General features: G+C 35.0%; 1 protein-coding gene across 1 annotated transcript in view; it reads right to left on the bottom strand.

The window, feature by feature from the left end:
* The window catches only part of ttn.1 (titin, tandem duplicate 1), a 324448-nt gene that overhangs the window by 228766 nt on the left and 72109 nt on the right, over positions 1 to 23573 (bottom strand). Inside the window, 25 exon segments of the mRNA XM_059968782.1 lie at positions 112 to 399; positions 2622 to 2900; positions 3021 to 3299; positions 3461 to 3739; positions 3832 to 4113; positions 4317 to 4595; positions 5331 to 5618; positions 6090 to 6368; positions 6479 to 6757; positions 6897 to 7175; positions 8361 to 8642; positions 10133 to 10411; positions 10641 to 10928; positions 11031 to 11309; positions 12704 to 12982; positions 13103 to 13381; positions 13503 to 13784; positions 13966 to 14244; positions 14898 to 15185; positions 15283 to 15561; positions 15653 to 15931; positions 16034 to 16312; positions 16437 to 16718; positions 19674 to 20237; positions 21864 to 22142. Coding sequence (XP_059824765.1) covers positions 112 to 399; positions 2622 to 2900; positions 3021 to 3299; positions 3461 to 3739; positions 3832 to 4113; positions 4317 to 4595; positions 5331 to 5618; positions 6090 to 6368; positions 6479 to 6757; positions 6897 to 7175; positions 8361 to 8642; positions 10133 to 10411; positions 10641 to 10928; positions 11031 to 11309; positions 12704 to 12982; positions 13103 to 13381; positions 13503 to 13784; positions 13966 to 14244; positions 14898 to 15185; positions 15283 to 15561; positions 15653 to 15931; positions 16034 to 16312; positions 16437 to 16718; positions 19674 to 20237; positions 21864 to 22142 — 7308 coding nt within the window.

Raw genomic sequence — 23573 nt, forward strand, 5'->3', positions numbered from 1 at the left:
ATGTAGGTGTATTAATTTTCTTTTAAGTAAGAGGCAAAGATCAAAAATTAAAGAAGTGGATAAATACAATACGGATATAAATTGAATTGAAAGCAAATTCAATTTTCAAACCTGTTACATTTAAGAAACCACTGGATTCATCACTTCCCACTGAATTGGCTGCCTTGCAAACGTAAATTCCATGATCTGAAAGCTCTAGTTGATTAACTTCCAAAGTTGTTGTGTTATCTTGAGATAATATTTTATATTTTGCACTAGTCATTATTAAAATGCCATCCTTATACCATGAGAAGCTCATTGGAAGAGAACCAGAAACTTTGCATTCCATTTGTACAGATGATCCTAAAACACCGTCCATTTTCCGTAATTTCCGTGTAAACACTGGAGGAATTAGTTGATCTGTCCAAGATACCAAAAGCATAGCTGATCAATTCAAACAGCAAATGCTTTAAATGAATAAAATTCATTGTGCTTTTTGTTCCCAACAAAAAAGTTGTGTTCATTAGGTTGTACTTTTAGTGAATATACAGAAATATACCAAAAAGTCCTAATAAAGCTGCTGTGCATTCTTCCACTATTATGGAACATGGATTTTTCAATCATCAATGACCATTCTTATCGGTAACTGATATGTCACATTCTACTGCAGCTCTCACACAAAGTATTAGCTGATTCTATAGTGGCAACATTCATGACAGCAAGGCTATGGTGATATAATGGTATCACATGTGAGAGTGGGACAAAACACCTGTATCCACTGAAAATACCCAAAAAAAAGTTGACAAATACCTATGCCATATACTTTGCTTACCAAAGCAACAGACACAAAATGCTGGTGGAACTCAGCAAGCTAGGCAGCACCTGTGAAAGAGACTATTTACTCTTTTCCACAGATGCTGCCTGGCCTGCTGAGGTCATCCAGTATTTTGTGTGTGTTGCTTTGGACCTCCAGCATCTGCAGATTTTCTCCTGTTGGTGAAATCACTTCGCAAGTGCCTTCTGCTATTGGACACTGAAATCTTCTGAATGATTCTGAGCTACATATACAATCAGATATACTCAAAACTTATTAAAAAGCATTTCAAACTTCTAAACTATTAAATATTTTAAATGTTTAAAAAGCTTTAAAAGTTTAAATGCCTAATATACTCAAAATTAATAAATTTAAACAAACTTTACTGACTTTAGTCTTTGGCAATACTTTTTCATTCCAATAAATTTATAGAACAAATAATAGAGAATGTAGAACAGTACCACACAAAATGTGGCCCCTCAGACACAATGATGTGCCAAATGAATTAAATTAGTAATCAAATGTGTAACTAAATTAATCCCTTCTACGTATACAATGTCCATACCCTTCCATTTCCTGCATATTCATGTGTCTATCTAAGAACCCCTTGAATACTTTTATTGCATTTGCCTCCACCACCACCCAGGCAGAGTATCCTGGGCACCCACCAGTTAGCGGGTAAATGATTTGCCCTGCAAGCATACCAAATGCGTTCTTTATCACCATATCAACCTGTGCAGCCTCTTTCAGAGAGTTATAACTTTGAACCCCAAGATCTCTCTACGTATCAACACTGTTAAGGGTCTTACCATTAACAGTGTATTGTCTCTTTATACTTGATCTCTCAAGGTGCAACACCACATTTAGCTGGGTTAAAGTCCATCTGCCATTTATCCACCCACATCTGCAAGTGGGTTATATCTCATTCTATCCTTTGTCGTTCTTCTACACCATCCACAACACCACCAGTCTTCATTAAACTGAAACCTCACTAACTCATTCATCTATATTTTCATCCAGATTTTTTTAATTTATATATACATATAAAATACTGTTAAACACCTTTCTGAAATCCATGCAGAAAACATTCAAAGATCTGCTTTCATCAATCACCTTTATTGTCTCTTTTAAAAAATTAAGTTAGTAAGACATGTCTTGCTGCATACAAACATGTTGACTGTCCCTTACTAGGCTATAGTTTTCTAATTATTCATAAGTCCTATCTCTAAGAACCCTCTCCAGTAATTCTCCCACCACTGACATGAGACTCACCAATCTGTAATTTCCAGTATTATTCATGTTTCCTTCCCTGAATGGAGATACATTCTCCCTGTCTCCAGGCACTTAGCAGAGATATTCAACACTATAAAATATAGCTGCATTGTTAATCCACAACATGAAGACTTGCATGGAACTCACTAAGTTACTGATAATTACACATTAAAAAGGTTGGCAATTATAAAAGGAATTGCCAGTATTTCCCTGCAGAATTGGGATATTATAGAAATCATGGGAAACAATATAGCAGCATCATTATGAAAACAAGAGAGAGCGCAGATGCTAGAATCTGGAGCATCCTCGTGTATTGCCTGGGAGTACCCAGTTAAGAAGCTCAGGGTTAACCAATGCTTGAATGAAAAACCATCTGAGAATACCAGGTACAATAGCCTTGCTGCTTGGAGAGAGACAAAACCTAGCCAGCACATTAAATTTGGTAAAAATCTTAATCCTATTGCATATGCAAAAAGGCCTACAGCTTTTATATTTGCTGATGATTAATGTGAACATAATTTCATAATCAAATTCAAATTGCAAGCAAAGCACCAACCTAATACTGTCAACGAAGCTTTACAGCTGCTGGTTCCAAACTGATTCTTGACTTCAAAAGTATATTCACCAGTGTCGTCATTAGAAACAGAAGAAATCTTTAGGCTGATCACATTATGCTCAATGCTGATCCTGTGTTTTCTACTGGACACCATTTCATTACCATCCTTAAAACATTTAACTGTTAGTTCTGGTGTACCAGTTACAGTACATTCCAGGTTTGCTGTATTTCCTGCTGTCACTCTGAGTGACTGTGCTTGTTCTGTGATTTTTGCTGGTTCTATGAGGGAAAAGAAATCTCTTCAATACATTACTTGCATTAATTCGTTTCAGTTGATGCATGGTTTAAAAAAATCTGAATCCACTATTAATTAAAATGGAGGCCAAACAATTAACTAACCTGCTACCAACAATGTGGCAAAACACTTCTCAGTTCCTGCATCATTCTGGACCTGGCATGTGTACTTCCCAGCAAGATTTTCTCCAACAGCGTTTATTTGAAGAGTAGCAATATTATTCTCAAAAGACAAAGCAATATTACCATCCTCTTGGAGTTCACTTCTATCTTTCATCCAAGTTACGTAAATAGGCTTTGAGCCTTTTACTTGACATTGGAATACAACTGAATTACCTGACAATATAGTCATATTTTCAATCTTCTTTATAAATCTTGGGGGCTCTAATTTAAAACAAATAGTTATACAAAATGAGTTTCAATTTTAGCTTTTCATTATTGTGTATTAATGCTTTAATCTAAAAGGTAGGTTTTTTCCCATAAATAACTGAACATTCTTTCAAATTGCAGAAGCCAAATATGCTCCCAGAAACACATTAACTGACCTTTCAATCTGACTGTTGAACTGCATGAGCAACTTCCCACATCATTTTTTACAGTACACTTGTATTCTCCAATATCCAAAATATCAGGTGTTACAATGTAAAGACTGGCTAACAAATTGTCTGAGATCATTTTGTACTTTTTGCTGCGACGAATTTGTTTATTGTCCTTATACCACGAAACTTCAAATGGAGTTGTACCAGTCATCTCACATTCAAGAGTAACATCGCTAGCTTTAATTATCTCAATAGGTTCAAGCTTCTTTGTAAATGAGGGAGGTTCTAAAGAGTAAAACATAACAATGTGGCTTAGAAAACAGTCATATGCCAAAGTTTTCAATCTCCCTTTAAGGTACTGTTTTTTTTTTACACACCTTTAACCTGAATCACAAAGTTGCAGCTGTTAATGCCAGCATCATTCTGGGCTTCGCAAGAATAATCCCCACTGTCTTCCACTCTTACATCGGCAATCTCAAGAACAGCCAATGAGTTTTGAAATGATATCCTATACTTGTCACTGGTTCTAATTTCCTGGTTATTTCTATACCATGTTACTGTGATTTCAGGTGTACCAGTAATTTTACACTCAAAACGTGCAAATTCTCCTTGTTTCAGGGATGTTGACGAAGGTGGCGTTGTAACAAAGTTTGGAGGCTCTGAGAAATGAAATGTAGGAAACTTAAACATAGGAATGATGAAGACAAATTTAGCATAGTAAATAAGGTTAAGAAAAGAGAAGAAATAATAGCCTTTCGGTAAGAGTTACTCTTCTGCGAGTTTAAGAATGCAAAAGTATATCACAGTGTCAAAAACGACACACAACATTAAATTACTATTAAGCTTAACAATAAACACAAACCTTTAATGAATACATTTGCAGTACTAATGACTGAACCAGCTTCATTAGTGAGTTGACAGCTGTAAACACCAGCATCAGAAATTTTGGTTGAAATTAGCTCGAAGAAGTGTGTTGTTTCTTCATTCCAAATGGTACATCTTGGGGCAGGTTTCAGCTCCCTATTATCCTTAATCCACTTGACAAATAATGGAGGAGTTCCTTTCACAATGCTCTTAAGCTGTAGTGTAGAACCAAGTACAATCTCTTGGGACATCGGTTTTTCTATAAAGTTTGGTGGTTCTAAAATTCATTTGAGAAAAAGAACAGTTTTTAGTATTTTCAGAAGTAAAAATACTAAAACTTCTAAAATTAGTTATACTACTCCAGCACTCTGTCATTGAAATATTTTAGGAAGCTTAAATAAATATAATTTATCTATATTGTTACAGAAAATTAAGAAAAATATATTGGGTGAAATTTTCCTGATATGGACCCTCATACCTAAGTTTCCATACCTTTCCACTGGCACAATCTAGAACAGGGATACCCAACCTGAGGTCTGTGGCCCCTTGGTTAATGGTAGGGGTCCATGGCATTCCCTGGTCTGGAATGATAGCTAACAGTTATGCTTCAACAGGCAGCAAAGCCCAGTCTGCAACTCGGCCAGCTATAAAAGCTGTGCAGATGATTTTAATAACTTTAAGTTATTAAAACAATTAAGTTTAAAATATATTGCAATTAGAAGATTTAGGCAATAAATTAACAGCATTCAGCTAAAATTAAATAAGCAAGTTTAATCAAGGCCAATTTGCCTTCTAACCCAAAGGCTTACAAAGCCATTTGAAATCAATGGAGCTCAAATCTTGTGTTCAGTCCAACCTCATATGGAGTCAAGAGGCAGAATGAACCCTACATTTGGACTTACCAGCACTTAATCAGATACTGGACCTTCTGCTATTAGCTAGCACCTTTTTAACCAGAAGATCAGTATTTGATGCATCTTTAAACAAAACTGGATTAAGTATATCTTCAAACCTTTTATAGTTAGGGATCCACTGCATTTACTACTTCCAGCAGCATTTGTTGCTTTGCAAGAGTAATTTCCACCATCTGTGATTTCAAGTTCATTAATCTCCAAAAATGCTGTATTTTCTTCAAAGGACATTTTGTATTTGTGATCAGCCATTATTTCTGTGTTATCTTTATACCAAGAAATGCTGATTGGAAGTGAACCAGATACTTTGCACTCCATGTGCATCAAAGCTCCCAATATATTATCCATTTTCTTTAAACTTTTTGTAAAAGATGGAGCAATTATTCGATCTATACAACACAGAACAAAAAAGAAAGCTTATCAGCGGAAACATCAAGAATAAGATTTTTAGTCATCCTCATCCATAGAAATTGGATGGTAATGGAATTAAAATGTAAGAGATGGAAGTGCTGCCACTTTCCATTTCTCTGGCAAAAGTAGATGATCTATCACTTAATGCAATGTAAATTCTGATTGCATTATATACTAGTACCTCAGTATAATACCTTGGACTATTCAGTAGTAGATACATGCTCCACTCCATAACAACTGGATGATGAGACACTATCATAAAGATACTGATGATTCTGTTCATAACCAATTGCGTATATTTAGAAGACAGTATGTTGAATACATAAAAGTTCAGAACACTTAAAATTATAATCTTCTTAGTCCAAATATGTTGTAATTATACTTTACCCTTTCAGCTACTGTTTTAATATATACCATCAATGGATTTAAGACATTACAATAAAACCAACCTAGTACTGTCAATGAAGTTGTGCAGCTGCTGTGTCCAAATTCATTCTGTACTTCAAAAGCATATTCTCCACTATCATCCTTATCAACAGAGTGTATCTTTAGGGCTGCCACTTTATTCACAAATGTCACTTTATATTTTCTACTGGATGTCAATTCTTCTTGATTCTTGAACCATCTAACTTTTAGTTCTGGAGTACCAGCAACAACACATTCCAAGATTGCCATTGTTCCTGAAGTTACACTTAAAGGCTCTGGTTTCTCTAGGATTTGTGCAGGTTCTGAAAGGAAAACCATATTTTCTCAATGGATTAAGTTAAAAAATAATGTTTTACCTCTTATTAATGAACAAATTACTGAGATTCACTAAGGTCAAGTGTATTATACCAACCTGTTACTGACAAGGTTGCAAAACACTTCTCAGTTCCTGCATCATTCCTAGCCTGACAGGTGTACTTTCCACTGTGATATGATTCAACAGAAACAATGTGCAGTACAGCAATACTGTCCTCAAAAGATATATTAATATTGTCATCTTCTCTGATTTCTTCTTTGTCCTTCATCCAGGTGATAAATATGGGAGTTGAGCCTTCTACTTGGCTATTAAAAGTGGCAGAATTTCCAGATAACGTTGTAACATTTTCAATCCTTTTCACGAAGAAAGGTGGTTCTGGTTTAGAGTTAAGAATTGTATCAATTAGAGATAAGAATCAGACTCTCAGTAACTTTGTGATGCTACAGCCATAAACCCGAGTGAGAATGAATGGAATTACTGAAAATATCAGAAGAGATAAAGTGTGGTAACTGACCTTTTAATTTGACCACTGTAGCACAAGAACAACTTCCCACATCATTTTTTACTTCACACCGGTATTCACCAGCATCTGAATTATCAATACTCTGAATAAAAAGACTTGTTAAAGATTTTCCAGTTGTCAGCTTGAATTTTATACTTGGCTGAATCTGCTTATTGTCCTTATACCAAGTGGCATCAAATGGACCTGAACCAGCAATTTCACATTCAAGACTGACATCATTTCCTTTCACTGTCTCCATAGGTTCCAGTTTCTTGCTAAAAGAAGGAGGTTCTTTGAAAAAGAGGAAGAACAAAAGTTAAGATACCAAGCAAAAAAGAAATATGACTAGAAAATAAGTTTTCAAAGCTTCTTCATTAAAATCTATTAAGATTTTCAAAGAGGTAACTAAGAGAATTGACGAGAACAGGGGAGTTGGTTGATATTCTCTATATGGACTTAAGCAAGACCTTTGGCATGGTCCTATATGGAACACCAGTATGGAAGATTAGATCACATGAAATCCTGGGAAAGTTAGCTAAGTGGATACATAATTGACTTGATGGTATGACGCAGGGGGTGATAATACAAATTAATTTTTTAAACCAAAGGCCTGTGACTAGTGTTAAACACTATGAATGGTGTTGCATCTATTGTTGTTTGTCATTTATATAAACAATTTAGATGAGAATGTACAAGACATGGTCAGTAAGTCTGCAATGATTTTAAATGGGTGGTATTGTAGACAGCAAAAAAGGTTATCAACTAGGTAACTAAATATGAGATATTTTGAGAAGTGAAATTTGAGTAGGACTTTCACGATAAACATTAGAAACCTAGTAGGTATTGTAGAAGAGGTACCAATGAGTACATATACATTGTTACAGGGATAAGACATTTTCCATGTTAGTCTTCCTCAGTCAGGGCATTTGAGACAGGAATTGAAACAAAACATTGGTGAGGCTCTACCTGGAGTACTATGTAGTTATATGAACGATGTCATTAAGCTGGAAAGGCTGCAAAGAAGAATGCTGTCAATACCTTAGGGCCTGACTTACAATAGAAGGAGAGATCTGCAGGCTAGGACTTTATTCCCTAAAGTGTAGGAAACTCAACAGTAACCTTATAGAGGTATATAAAATCATGATGGGTATAGATAGAGTGAATGTACATAGTCTTTTTCACAATAAAAGTGAATAAAAAACCATAGGACATAGATTTAAAATGAGAGGGGAAAGTTCTTAAAGAGCTTGAGGGACAACCTCTTCACGCAGAAGGCAGTGTATATATAGACTGAACTGCCAGAAGAAATGACTAAGGCAACAACATTTAAAGCTCTTGGACAGATACAGGGATAAGAAAAATTGAGAGGGGTGTGGGCATCTTGGTTGGTCAAATCGGTTATGGATGAGTCGAGCCAAAGGGTCTACTTCCGTGTTGCGTTACTCTATAGCTCTATTACATTTTATGGTCACACACCTTTAACAGTAATGGTAACACTGCAGTTGTCAAAGCCAGCTTCATTTTCTGCTCTACAAGTATATTGACCACTGTCTTCCACATTGACATTAGTAAGCTCAAGGACAGGTTTTGCATCAACAAACGACATCCTGAATTTGTCACTTGGGAGAATTTCACTTTCTTGCTTGTACCAAGTTATTTTGATCTCAGGTGTACCAATTACTGAGCACTCAAGAGATGTTGAACTTCCTTTTTTCAATAATATTATACGATCCGGCTTCTGAATGAAGCTTGGAGGCTCTATAAACCAAAATGTGATGAACAGAATGAGAAAAATTTCAAAAGATTTTATGCATACTGAATGAGGATTAGCAAGTCTTTAATGGTATTCACAAATATTCAGGCCACTTCATCAGCTACACCTGCTTGTTAATGCAATTATCTAATTAGCCAATCATGTGGCAGTAACTTAATGCATAAAAGCATGCAGAAATGGTCAAGAGGTTCTATTGTTGTTCAGACTAACACCAGAATGGGAAAGAAAGATAATCTAAGTGACTTTGACCATTGAATAATTGGTGATGCCAGACAGGAAAGTTTGAATATCTCAGAAACCACCAATCTCCTAGGTTTTTCACACACAACAGAGAATTGTGCAAAATTCAAAAGACATCAAGTAAGCGACAGTTCTCTAGGCAAAAATACCTTGTTAATGAGAAAGGTTAGAGAATGGCCAGACTGATCCAATCCGACAAGAAAGCAAAAGCATCTCAAATAACCATGCATTACAATATGCACCACTAAACATCACTTGTCATGTTTTTCCTCTGAATTCATTGAACATCTGATACTGCAATCCATCCATTGTGTTGCCAATGTTCTCTCAAAAAACAATGGGAATTTTTATTTGCTAAACTATAATTTCTATTATCTAAAATTAGTGATTAATAAAAATTGAGGACCATAAGATGTTTTTGAATCACTCTGCTCTGTGCGACTTTTCTTAGAGAAGCGGATCCACAGGACCAAAACATTTGGTCATACCTAGAGGGATCAAGAGGTCTTGTGGGAGGACAGGCTATGCATTATTTATTTATTTATTGCCATACAGCATGGAATAGGTTCGAGCCATGCTGCCTAGTAATCACCTGATTTAATCCTAGTCTAATCATGGGGCAACTTACAATGACCAATTAACCTACCAATTGGTAAGTCTTTGGAGGAAGCCCATGCAGTCATTGGGAGAACGTACAAACTCCTTACAGGCAATGGTGGGAAGTGAATCCAGGATGCCTGTTCTGTAAAGCATTGTGCTAACCACTAAGCTACCGTGCCACCCCATCATTGGAGTGCTTAATTACTGATACCTTTTCTATCCTATAATCATTAACCAAAAAGGGAACAGCTGTACAAATAAGACATTCCTGACTGTTTTCCAGTGCCTTCCCTACTAAAGAGCTGGCTAAAATTCTGTAAATAGAAACTGATCTTACAAATTTCAAAGGCGTAAGCACTTTAGTTTAGCCATCATGTCATATAACACATGCAAATTGAATACAAATTTAGAATTTCATAAAATAATTATGCTGTTATCTTACAATAAGTAAAATCAATGGAAGACATAATAGGGTAAAGTTTTCATACTTCTAACATAAGTAAGACAAAGTAATTAGTATTAATGTTGAAAGAAGCCTCAGATTGAAAGATGTTGTAGCAATGAGAAGAATTCATCAAATAAAGATTGTTTTCAAACAGTTTACAATGCTATAGAGTCATTAGAAATAACACACCTTTGACAAAAAGATGTGCCACACATGTTTCACTGCCAACTTCATTGCTGACTCGACAAGTGTAGTCACCAGTATCAGAGATTTTTGCTGAATGGAGCTGTAGCATACTTGTTGAACCTTCTTTGGAAATGTAAAGTGAACTACTTGGCACCAGTTCCTTTTTTTCCTTGAACCATTTGATGGTTATTGGAGGAGTTCCACCAATAACACTCCTAAACTGTACTTTAGAACCAGGTACAACATCCTGGGACAAAGGTTTCACAGTAAAATAAGGAGGTTCTGAAAATTCAAGAGGAAGACGAATCATTATCACACGAAAATTAAATGAAAATTGTACTTTTTCTGAAAATAAAACATTAAGAGAGCATAAATCTAATACATGCATTCTCAACATGTTTGTTAATTCAGTAAATTAAATGGAAGCTGTGGATAAAAGCCTTGGTTAACTGAAGGATATTAGTCAATCTAATTTTGAAGCAATTAATCAATTGAATGCAATATTTCGAACCTTTCACAGTTAAGACACCGATACTTTGATCAGTTCCAGCAGAATTTGTTGCTCTGCAAGTGTAGGTTCCACCATCTGTCATCTCTAGTTGATGAATCTCCAGCTGTGCAATGTTATCATAGTAAGAAAACTTATGCTTTTCATTAGATGTTAATTCTTCATTGTCCTTATACCAAAGTACAGTCATTGGAAGAGAACCAGAGATTTTGCATTCCATCTTAACAAAAGAAGTTTTGATGCCATCCGTATTTTTTAAGTTTCTTTTAAATGATGGTGGAACTATGCGATCTGTCCAACACATGGTAGAAAATCAAAGATTACTATTTCTTCCACAATCTTCTTTTAAATATTTCAGTGATCACAATAAAATGGAAGAGTAAAAATACCAACCCAATACTGTAATGGAAGCTTTGCAACTGCTGCTACCAACGTCATTCTCGACCTCACAGGTGTATTCACCACTATCCTCTTTCTCAGTAAAAGGAATCTTTAAACTAGTAATCTTATTTGCAACGCTGATTTTGTATTTTCTCCCAGTAAGCAATTCTGTGCCATTCTTAAACCATCTGGCTTTAATTTCTGGTGTTCCTGTAAAACTGCAGTCCAATGTTGCTGGCTCTCCTGCAGTTACACTAATAGAATCTGCTTTTTCTATAATACTTGCAGGTTCTGCGACAATAAAAAAAAACTAATATTAGAGGACAAGAATATAAGTAACAATGGGAGCCTATTTAAGAGCATTCATTTCACTTCCCTTGAGCCAAGCCATCAAATCTAAAACCACATGTGGACAATCTCTGATCATAAACGTTACTGCATCTCTTCACACACGCCACATGTTTAGGAGAACTGATTAAACAAATATGTAATCAATTTGGTGATCATTCAATCCATCTATGAACCATTAGTGACTAAGTTTGTCGTAGCTATTCACACAAAGCTCCAAAGTACTCTGGAAGTCAGATACCAGCATATCTAGTGACTTCCTCAAATCCTTGACTCATTGTCAAATCCGGTGGCAAAGGAATGATCTGGAGAAATGGGAATGGGCACTTTCCAATGATTCCTTTAATTCTATGCTAGGGCTAATTGGTTTGCAAAGGAGACCCAATTTATTTGAATCAATGCTGGTAAAAAAAAATCAATAAAGGAAATGTTTGCATTACTTTAATACTTTCAAATTCTCTATGTGGATTTAATTTTTTGTTTAACTTCTAAAAGTTACAAATCTATTTTGACTAATTTTTAAGTGTCTCTTTCAGAGATACTGAAAGCCTTGGCTAGCTGCCAAAGGCTGTCAGGGTATTCAGAGAGGAAGGGGTAAATATCAAAGTGCATTGTTTTCTACACCCTTCAGAATTCATTAATTTTACAAAACAAGTTGCAAAATAATACAAAGTATCATGGCACCACTTTGCACAAGGAACAAGTGGTATTTTCTGAATATTGTTCACTGTCAAATTCATATAATACTTAAATTTATAGGTAGATAAAGTGATAGAGGGAACAACATAGAAAGAAAAAGAATTAATTAAGGACAAATTAAATAAGTAAAAATAAATAGAGACTGAAAGAAAGATGGGATTAAAAAAGTGATTAGAACTATAAACAGAAAACAACTGAAAGAAAATAAAAATGTTTGAAAATCTCAGAGTTATTTATTACCTGCTTATAATTTGATAGCCAATTGAACAATTACAAATCTCTTTCTGGGACAAAAGATTGAACTTTCAGCAGGAGAGTAAAGTTCCCACTTTTGCAAGGCTGGTGCAAATCCAGCAATTTGTGTTACTAGCAATTAATGGTGTATCACTGACCTACCACAAGTCCCAGAATTTTTATGCAGCAGAAATGGTGGACACTAAAAAATCAAAACTCTAGCCCTAGGTTTAAGTTTAGGACCTTCTTTATAGGATAATCATTCCAGAAAATATTATGTTTTTATTGCCATTTAGGATCTTAAAAGCCCTTTCCAAAAATTAAAATAACTCAAACATTTAAATCTGTTAATTAAAAGAAGTGACTGAAGGTTTAACACAGATGACAGCAATCTTTAAACCAACCTTTCACGATTAAATTTGCAACGCATTTTGTGATTCCTGCATCATTCTTTGCCTCACAAACAAATTTCCCACCATGATGTTTTTCAGCAGAAGCAATATGCAGTGTTGCTATATCATCTTCAAAAGATATTTTAATATTAGCATCTTCAGTAATATCATCTTTATCTTTTTGCCAGGTTATGAAAATTGGTCTTGAACCTTTCACAGCACATTGAAACATAGCAGATGTTCCCAAAAGCACTGTATTATTTTCAATCTTCTTGAGAAATGATGGTGGTTCTGTTGTTAAAACAGAACTCGCAGGTTAGTTAGTTCAACGTCAAATTTTAACAAGAGAAAAACAAAATCAATCTTATCGTAATATTGAGGATGATAAATTCTTGCTAAAATTTAACTAACCTTTCAAAGCCACCGCAGAACTACATGAACAACCTCCAACTTCATTTGACACCTTGCATTGATATTCACCAACATCCACAGTGTCAAATTTAAGAATATGTAAGTAAACAAAAGAGTTTTGACAGACCGCCTTGTATTTTTTGCTCGGTCTAATCTGTTTATTATCTTTATACCAAGAAACTTCAAAAGGTGCTGTACCAGCCAGTTCACATTCAAGTATAATGTTAGAGGCCTTAATCACCTCAAGATGTTCAAGTCTTTTTATGAATGATGGAGGATCTGCAAATAAATAAATAATAAATTCAATCTAAAATGCCATTTGACATTTAGATGCAAATTCATAAGATCGATAAATATGACTGTAGCCAAAGTCATAAAATTATGAGATTTGTTCACAGACCTTTAATTGTTACAGTAACACTGCAACTCTCACTACCAACTTCATTCTTAGCTTCACAAGTGTATTCACCACTGTCTTCCACGGCACCATCAAGAATTTCAAGAACTGACACATTGTTAACAAATGAGATTTGGTATTTGTCACTGGGATGAACCTGCTTGTCTTTTCTATACCATGTAATTTTAATTTCAGGTGTGCCAGTAACTTCGCATTCAAATCGAGCTGAGTCACCAGTTTTCAGTAATTTTGTTGGTTCTAGTTTCCGGGAGAATGTTGGTGGTTCTATAAGAGTCAAGATGCCATGAAGAATAAATTTGAAAGATTTTTATAAAAACTAACAAAAATGTAATAAAGAGCATCTTTTCCACTCAGCTCATCTTATTACGAAGAGCGTATCAAAGAGCATTAAAGATATTTTAATAAAATACAACTAAGCATTATAGATAAAAACAAAAAAAATCACCTTTAACAAAAAGATTTGTTGTACAGGAAATTGTTCCAGCGTCATTACTGATTTCACAGATGTAATCATCCATATCAGATGGCTTCACTGAAAAAAGCTCAAGATAGGTTGTAGAAATATCCTTCATGATGAAACAGCTGCCACCAGTCACAAGCTCTGCGTTGCCCTTGAACCATTTCATTGACATTGGGGGTGTTCCATTTACAACAGCCTTAAATTTCACAGTTGTACCCGGCAGAACTTTCTCTGATGCAGGCTTTACTATAAAGCTTGGAGGCTCTAGAAGACATTTTAAAAAATAGTACAATAATTCATAACAATTAAACATATCAAGTAAGTTTTCTCCACCTTCTCTGACGATGTACACGTCATAATTTCAGTAGTCAACTAGTACTTCAAATATTTGGGATCAGATAACTGAATACATTCTAACATTAAAAAGGCATAGTAGTCTGCCAAGTAATTAACTAACAAACCAGAACATACAAGGAATAATTGCTAATTTGTACTTTGTAAGCTGATCTCCAACGAATGAAGGTGACACCATTATAAAACAGAAGTGAGGTATAAGAGGGGGGAAAAAACTATAAGATGCTTATTTCCAATATTTGACTTGAATATTGTGCATATTGTTATTGAATAAAGGCAGGCAGCAGCTCTGCAAGGTGAACTACTATAACTGAATATACGAATTGTCTCTATGAAGCTTCATGCAAGTATTATGGATCATTGGATAGAAAACTGAAAGGTAACATAAATACTTCCTTGGCAGAGACACAGCAAGAGATGTTAAGAAAGCAAAAATGCTCCAAAATATTGCCATATTTCAACATATTTATCAATGAATATGTATTAAAATGAAAACAGTCTTGCAGAGGAACAAAACTACATTAGCAAATGACTTATGTCAAAATTAATTTACTAATTCAAACCTTTTACGTTTAAGACTCCACTGCATTCATCACTTCCTGCAGCATTAGTAGCTTTACAAGAGTAAGTTCCACCATCCGTAATTTCTAATTGTTTAATCGTCAAAGCAGCAGTGTTGTCTTGACATGACATTGTGTACTTATCATTGGCCGATAACTCTTTGTCATCTTTATACCAAGAAATACCAACAGGGATAGAACCAGAGAATTTGCAATCCATATGAAAGGTCGCACCCAAATTGCTGGTCATTTTCCTCAGTTTTTTAGTGAAGGTTGGAGCAATCATACGATCTGTCCGAGGCAGAGCAACAAATCAATGATATTACTTGAATTAATCAAATTATGCTTAAATTATTGAAAGAAAGGGAGGTATAAATTATGTACTAACCCAATACTGTAATAAAAGTTTTGCAGCTGCAAATCCCCACGTCATTTTTCACCTCGAAAGTATATTCACCACTATCCACATTTTCTGCAGAAATAATTCTTAGGCTGGCAATTTTATTTAATAAACTTGTTTTACATTTTCTACTGGATATTAGCTCCTTCCCGTTCTTAAACCATTTAATTTTAAGTTCTGGTGTGCCAGTTATTACGAACTCCAAAGTTGCTGGGTCTCCAGCAGTCACACTTATTGGCTCTGCTTTTTCTACGATATTTGCTGGCTCTGTAGTGAAATGGAATGGTTAACATTAACAAAGCTTAGCAAAGCAAAATGCGTTGTTTTATAAACCAGACCAATATATTGTCAAACTGACCTTTCACAATTAATGTTGCTAGACATTTTTGACTTCCTGCATCATTTTCTGCATGACAAGTGTATCTGCCACTGCTGTTCATTTCTACAGCGGCAATGTGAAGAGTACCAATATTATTCTCAAAGGTCATTTTGACATTACTACTTTCTGTGATAACATCTTTATCTTTCAGCCAAGTTAAAGTGATTGGCATTGAGCCTTTTATGCTGCATTGAAACACTGCTGAACTTCCCAAAATTGCTGTTGCGTTTTCAATTTTCTTCACAAATGATGGTGGTTCTAATATAAAATAAAAATAGTGGGTTATACATTATCTGTCCATCTGTTAAATCTGTACATTATTGTGACATATTTCTCCCCGTTTCCATTGCGATTACTGACCTTTCATTTTCAAAGTTGCACCACAGAGACACTTTCCTACTTCATTAGACACTGTGCATTGATAATCACCAACATCTGAGAACTCAAAAAGACTAATGTGGAGATAAGCACGCATATTTTGGAAAATCATCTTGTACTTCTTACTAGATCGGATCAGCTTTTTGTCTTTGTGCCAAACAACTTCAAATGGAGTTGTACCCGTCAGCTCACATTCAAGAGTACAATTGAATCCTCTTACCACTTCAGTAGGATCAAATGTTTTGATAAAAGAGGGTGGTTCTAAAAAGGAATACATAAAAATGTTTTTCAAACTACCTGCTTTTCAAAAAGATTAAAAGTACAAACAATATGGATTTTTCAATAGCAGCAATGTGAAGAGTAGCAATTTCAATACAGTACAAACCTTTGATTGTAATGACAGAGCTACAGCTATCAGTACCAGCTTCATTTTGTGCTTCACACACATATTCCCCACTATCTTCTACATTTAGATCATTAATCTCAAGATCAGCCGAAGAGTCAGTAAATGATATTGTGTATTTCTCCGAGGAATCGAGAATCTTATTGTTTTTGTACCAGGCAACATTAATTTCAGGTGATCCTTTCACTTGGCAATTCAAGTGTGCTGAATCACCTTTTTTCAACAGTATTGATGGTTCTGGCCTCCTAACGAACGAAGGTGGCTCTGAAGATAAGTTTAAAGAAAAATATTAAGAAATGCCAGAGTAAAAACCATTATGAAAAAGAACTAATATCCCAAGACAATTGTTAAAAGAAAGGTTACAACACATAAATTATCACCAAAGAAAAATAGCTTAAGAAAAAAAATCAAATTCTTTCTTTTCAAAGTAAACAGATAATAAATAAAGTTATTAAAAGGTTAAAGCTATAAATCAGCAATTACATTTTAGGGATTGATAACATCTTTGGTTAACATGGTTTTGTTTTCATGTTATCATGTCATCAATAGAGACCTTGATTTAGTAACTGTATCCCATTTCAAATGACAAATTTTCTATATGTAATGTTTTCTGTTATGAAATAAAAGCAAAAAATAAACACAACAAATCTGCTTCCCTATCACCATCAAATAAGATTTTCACAGAGGTTTTATGAATCCGAATTCCAGTGAAAAGAATGAAACTACAATTGTTGTTGCAAAATTTTTTACAATAGTTACAATTATAGTTTTGGTTTAAGGTAACACTGGTGAAGTACAGCGACAGCTTGCAGGCAGCAAACAAAACTATTAGCTACTTTATTAATTACTCTTTTTCTCTAAAACAATCTCTTCAATCCATAACATTTAACTTCCTTTTTGGAGATGAGATTTTGAACTGTCTGTTGACCTAGCATTTTTGGAGTGCGAACTGAAGTTTTGAAGGTCCAGGATGGTTGCAGTGAGGTGGGGCGGGGGGGTGGGGGCAGGGCTCAAGAGCAAGGAATAAGCCAATGTACAGTCATTGCTGGAGAAGTCTATGAGAGCAAGCCTGGGCCCCACCACCCAACCCTGCTTTGCTGATGCTTGACTGACTGAAGTGCCAGGCTAGACTGGAAAGGTCAGGTATGGGCTGAATCCAGGGTCCCAGGCCTGACAATGCATTGAAGCAACAGGGCCCATGTCCGAGAGTGAGAAACAACCGTTTGGAGAATTTTAAGCGACAGACTGGATATAAAAGTTAAGACCATCAGGGCCGGTGTTCAGCTCACTGCCTGCGAGACTTATTCATTTGAACTGAGGCTATGGCCAGCAACTAATGCTCTGAATCAGCTGCAGTGCTGACTGGCTTCATGGCTGTGGACTCAGTTTGATGAACTTCAGCTCTGAATGCTACTTCCTTACTTTTATTGCTTGCAGTTTTTTCTGCACATTGAGTTTTTGATAGTCTTTCTTTTAATGGGTTCTTCTGGGTTTCTTTGTTTTGTGGTTGTCTGTAAGGAGACAAGTCATACCTTGCAAAGTTCATACTTCGAACTTTGAAGATAATTTTGCAATCAACTTATAAAAGCAAATACCTAGTTGAGTACCAATTCAATTAAAGTATATCTGTTCACCAGATGATTCCTGGTATAGAGTTATTGTCTTATGAGAAGAGATTATGTAGTCTGGGCCTGTACCCTACAATTTACAAAAATAAATGATTTCATGAAGAATTCAAACTTCTTACAAAATTTGACAGGGCTGATGATGCCTGGTTTGGATAACTAAAACAAGGGTCATAATAACGAGATCTGAGAAGAGAATACATTTCTTCATCCAGAGCATCTAGGATTCTCCACTGAAAAGAGCCATGAAGGCTCATTCCATAAGTATATTCAGGACAGAGATCAATTTTTTTCACATATTAAATTAATAGATATAGGATAGAACAGGAAAACATGGCTGAGGTAAAAGACCAACCTTTATCACAATGAGTGGTTGAACAGATCCTAATTACTTGATCCTCTTTCTATTTCTTATACTTTCATTACTTCATCAATATTTCTGATCATGTAACAAGGAAGAGGTTAATGTCCATTTTTTTGGACATTTTCTATCATAGGCGCATATGTAACGCCCAAGGTCTTTTATAGGATGACTAATAAACAACAATTAACATGAACCGCATAAAGGAGATAATAGGCTGATAATGCACAACTTGGTCAAAGAGTTGAGTTCTAACAAGTCTCCTTAAAGAAGAAAGAAAGTAAGGGAGACAAAGGACTATTCCAGAGCTTGATAGTAAAGGCAGGCCTACCTTAGGAAAGTAATTAAAATTAGGAATGCTTAGCAAGTCAAAATTGTAAGTGCAAAATTATCTCAGAGGCTTGATGAGCTCAGGGAGATAGGAGGAATTATCAAGGGATCTGAAATAAGAATTACAATTTCAAAAGCGAAGTGTTGCTTAACCAGAAACAAATGAGCAACAGAGCAATCAGTGAAGGGAAATGAGTAAAACTTCAGTTACTATCAAGCATTTCAGTGGACTTCAAATGGGGGGAAATATCAGGGAGTCTAGCAGAAGTCCTTTGGAAAAGGATCGCCAGAAGTTACAAACGCAAGATGAGATACAGTTACGAGAGTCAGCTGCTTTAGAAAACCTACTTTACTCATGATATTTTAATTAAATCACCATATCAGAAGTACAAATGAATAAATGTAAAATACAGAAACTATGATTAAATTATTTCTCAGCATAGCACAATCACAAATCAGTCAATGCTATTGCCTCTCATGTGCATTCACCAACGTTCCTCCTGAAATCCAATGCAGTCTATTTTGAGCTTGCATTTTCTCTCTGTGATTCTGTGGGTTTGTTCCAGTTGTTCCAGTTTCCTCCCAGAAACCCAAAAATATTCTGGCTTATAGTTTTTTTTTTTGGCCACATTAAACTACTCCAACAAAAGGTAAATGGCAGGAGCTCAGATACAGTTGATAGACATATAGGAGTGGGTTACATGTAAGTGTAAAAATACATTTATCAGATTGCTCCAAGAGCCCACATGGGCCAAATAGCCCGCCCTTATGTCATAAGAAAATATTTTAAAAATACAACAAGAGACATTGACTATAATGGAACCTGCAAAAAATATTTTTAGCTTTACATAGGGAACTGCAAGTACTGCTTAAAAACAGTTTGTGATTTACAATATTTCTTACCTTTAACCGTTAATTGCGCTGAGCAGGAATCACTTCCAGCCTCATTGGAAGCTATGCATTCATAACTCCCAGCATCTTTCAATTTAGCTTTCAGGATTTCCAAAACTGCTACTTTGTCTTCAAATATAATTCTGTAATATTTGCTGGAATGAAGTGCTAATCCATCTTTTTTCCATGAAATTGTTACTGCTGTGTCTTCATCTACTTGACATTCAAGACGTACACTATTGTTAATTACAGTCTGTGTAGATTCAAGGCTCCTAGTGAAATATGGTTTGTCAAGGACGATTAGATCGGCATAACAGTTATCAGTGCCACAGTCATTGGTAATTTTGCAAGAATAGTTGCCTTTGTTCTGAACATTTAAGTTATTAAATTCTAAAGCACGTTTGTTGCCTTTGGCTGATACTGTATAGTTCTCCTCATCTGTAATATTAATACCATTCTTCTGCCAAACTGTATGGATCACAGGTGACCCAGCTACTGTGCACTCAAGTCTTGCAGTTTTACCTACAAATGTTGTTACTGATGCCAGTCTTGTTACAAAGCTTGGTGGGGTCAGCTCTGCAAAATAAACATCTGGTTTGAGTATTGTCATTTACTGAAGGGATTAAACTTTAAGAGAATAATTAAGAACTGGTACATTGTCCTATCTCCTTAAGAGAAAGAGAACTGCTGATGTTCTAATGTATTTGTTATATCATTTATAGATCTTACCAAATTAAACAATATATTTTTTAAAACAATTTTGTCTAGTTATCAAAACAGCTTTAAATGGCAAAGAGCTGTATTTTATTATTGAGAGATACTGAAATGTGAATTCAATACTTTTGTTATATGAAATTGAAGTGATAGAAATGGAATGAAGACATCTTACTAAATCTACACAATTTTGGAAAGTAATATTGTTCCACTCATTTGCAAACCACAATGATCTTTTTACATACGAACATATGTACAAATATACTAACTAGGAACAGGAGCGGACCATTCAGCCCCTTGAATGTCATCCACAATTCAATAAAATAAGGGCCAATATGATTGTAATTTCATTTCTGTATTCTTGCCTACCTCTTTGTTTTACAAGCATCTATCTACCTCTACCTTAAAAATACTTCAAATCATTGCTTCCACCCACCTTTGAAGAAGAGAATTCGAATAACTCACAACTCAATGAGAGAAAAATATCACTTCATCTTTATTTTCACGGGTAACTCCATTTTTTTAAACAGTGACCACTAGATCAAGAGTCTCTGTCAAGAGCTAATTTCCTCTCAGCAAACACCCTTTGAAGACTCCTCAGGATCCCTCTCACTCTTTAAAACTACAGTAAATATGAGCCTAGACTGTTCCAAAGTGCTTCCTTGTAAAACTTGCAAATTTGAGGTATTAGTCTAGTAAATCTTTCCTAAAATGCTTTCAATGTATAAGCATCCTTCTTTAGAAAATGAAACCAAAATGAATGCCGTAGTCCAGACAAAGTCTTATGAATGCTCCACAAAACATTTCCACTTTGATATTCAATTCACCTAGCAATAAATAATAACATTGTGTTCACTTTTCTATTTGTAATACCTGTATTCTAGCCTTCTGTGAGTCATGCATTAGAACATTGAGATCCCTCTGCACCTCAGAGTTTTGCAATCCCTTCCTTCATCTTCTTATTCTGACATCATATTTTTTCTCCAATCCTAATGAAGGGCCTGAAACATCGACTGTACTCTTTTTCATAGATTTCAATGACTACCTGACTTACTAAGTTCCTCTGGCATTTTGTGAGTGTTGCTTGGATTTCCAGCATCTGCAGATCTTCGCTTGCTTGCTTTGCAATCCCTCACCAGTTAGATGATATGCTTACATTTTACTAACAAAGTAGACAATCCCACATTGTTTGGCATGATATTCGATTTGCCAGCTCTTTGCACACTCCTTTAACCTATCGATACTCCTTTGTAGACACACTTCGTCACCTTCACTGTTTACTGTGCCATCTATTTTAGAGCCTTCCGCAAATTTAGCAATGGTATCTTTGTTACTTCTATCCAGATCATTATTTAATGTATGAAACTAACAATCTGGTTACATGAAATGGTAATGTAAAGCTAAATTTATGCAAATCTTCTAAGACCAAATCAAATTGAAAATTAAATTGTTACAAGAAACATAAAAATCAAAACTTAATCTACTTACCAGTCACAATCAATTTAGCTGTGCTGCTTACACTTCCACTCTGGTTTGATGCTCTGCAAGTATATTCTCCACAGTCAATTAGCTGTGGCTTCAAAAGTTTCAAGATGGAAATATATTTCTTGTTCACAATGCTATATTTTTCACTATCACGGAGTTCGGCTCTGGCTCGGAACCACTGGAACCTCACATCAGAAACAGGTTCAACCTCACATTCAAACTGAGTAGCATGTCCAATTATCACCTCCTGTGATTCAATCTTCCTTTTGAAAGCTGGAGGCACTGTAGATGTAAATTTAAAAGAAAATGTAAATAGATTGTAACAACAAACTAATTTTTTCAGCATAGAATTTAGTCCTGGCCCACTGAAATCTCAAAAATGAAAGAAGAAAGGGTGGCAGAAATTATGAACCCGTGGAGTGACTGTAGAGAAGAAATAGTGATTAAAAGATGTTAGCTAACTATGCTCAATATGGTAAATGAAAATATTTCAATGGATGAAATTCAACATTTATTTGATATATACAGTATGAAGAGTATAGAAAAATTTAATTGTCCTCTCATTATGAAACAGTGATGGTGATGATAATTATCTAGCATCTCCTCAAAAATGGATATGGGGATGAGAGCAATATTATGTTAGTAAAAATTTTAAAATGTGGTTGACATTAATTAATTGTTAATATCAAAATATAAAGGTGTAAAAATTGAATAAAATATCCATAACAATATTTTAAACATAGGGTTAACTTTAAGTACTCTTTGTTATTGTTAGTAAAAGCATATGAAGATCACATAAAGAGTATTAACTTCACATTTTTTTTTAAAACAACACTATCAAGATTTAGCATTTATAATGCATATTTTGTGGGGGTGAAAATGTGATCTTAACAAGTTTTGATGCCATTGTATTTTGATACCAAATCAGTAACACAATTACTTCCTTACCATTAAAATATTATGGGAAAGAAAGAAGGAAAAGGGTGGTAGGATGAAACATGGTAGGAAAGATTGAGTCATATTAATTTATTAGCGTAAACTAAAAACAAAAGTTAACTATTTTGTCTGTTTGTGTATTTTGAATTTCATATTAATAAAGTTTTATCCCCATAATCCAACCTCTTATTACAACTGTAAGTTTTGCAGAAGCAGTTGCTTTTCTTGCTTCAATCAGTGCCTCAAAGATATATTCTCCTTGATGTTCCTCTTTCTGTACTTTGTTGATTATAAGTGAATATGTGTCGAAATCCTGAAAACATTTGAACTCATTTTTGAATTAATTTTCTTCCCATTGATATACCAATTTACACTTCTCGCTCCTTTTATAAATGTGCTAAATGTCATTTGGCTGCCTTCATCTGCAATGACATCAATAAGGCTTTTAATAATAATTGGATTGACTATAGTACCTTTTATTAGTGTTTTGCTTGGGGTTTTCATTTTAGAAATATAAGGATTTGACGAGAAGACAGTAAAGGGCCAAGTGTCATCATTGCATCATTAATATCTTTTACATGACTCACAACTTCCATTTTCCCAACTGACTCTACAAATATAAATTCTTGAGAAAAACCCTCTAATTTAGCAATTGTTACATGTTGTTGAGATCGTGTTTCCAGCTATATAGCTTCAGTTGATTCACCCGTTGCCGATTTATCTGCTGAAACTACTGGTTGCTCTTTTCCTTTATAACTACGTGCTGTTTTCTTTGGG

This window comes from Hypanus sabinus, chromosome 4 (assembly GCF_030144855.1).
Source record: "Hypanus sabinus isolate sHypSab1 chromosome 4, sHypSab1.hap1, whole genome shotgun sequence".
Lineage (NCBI taxonomy): Eukaryota > Metazoa > Chordata > Chondrichthyes > Myliobatiformes > Dasyatidae > Hypanus > Hypanus sabinus.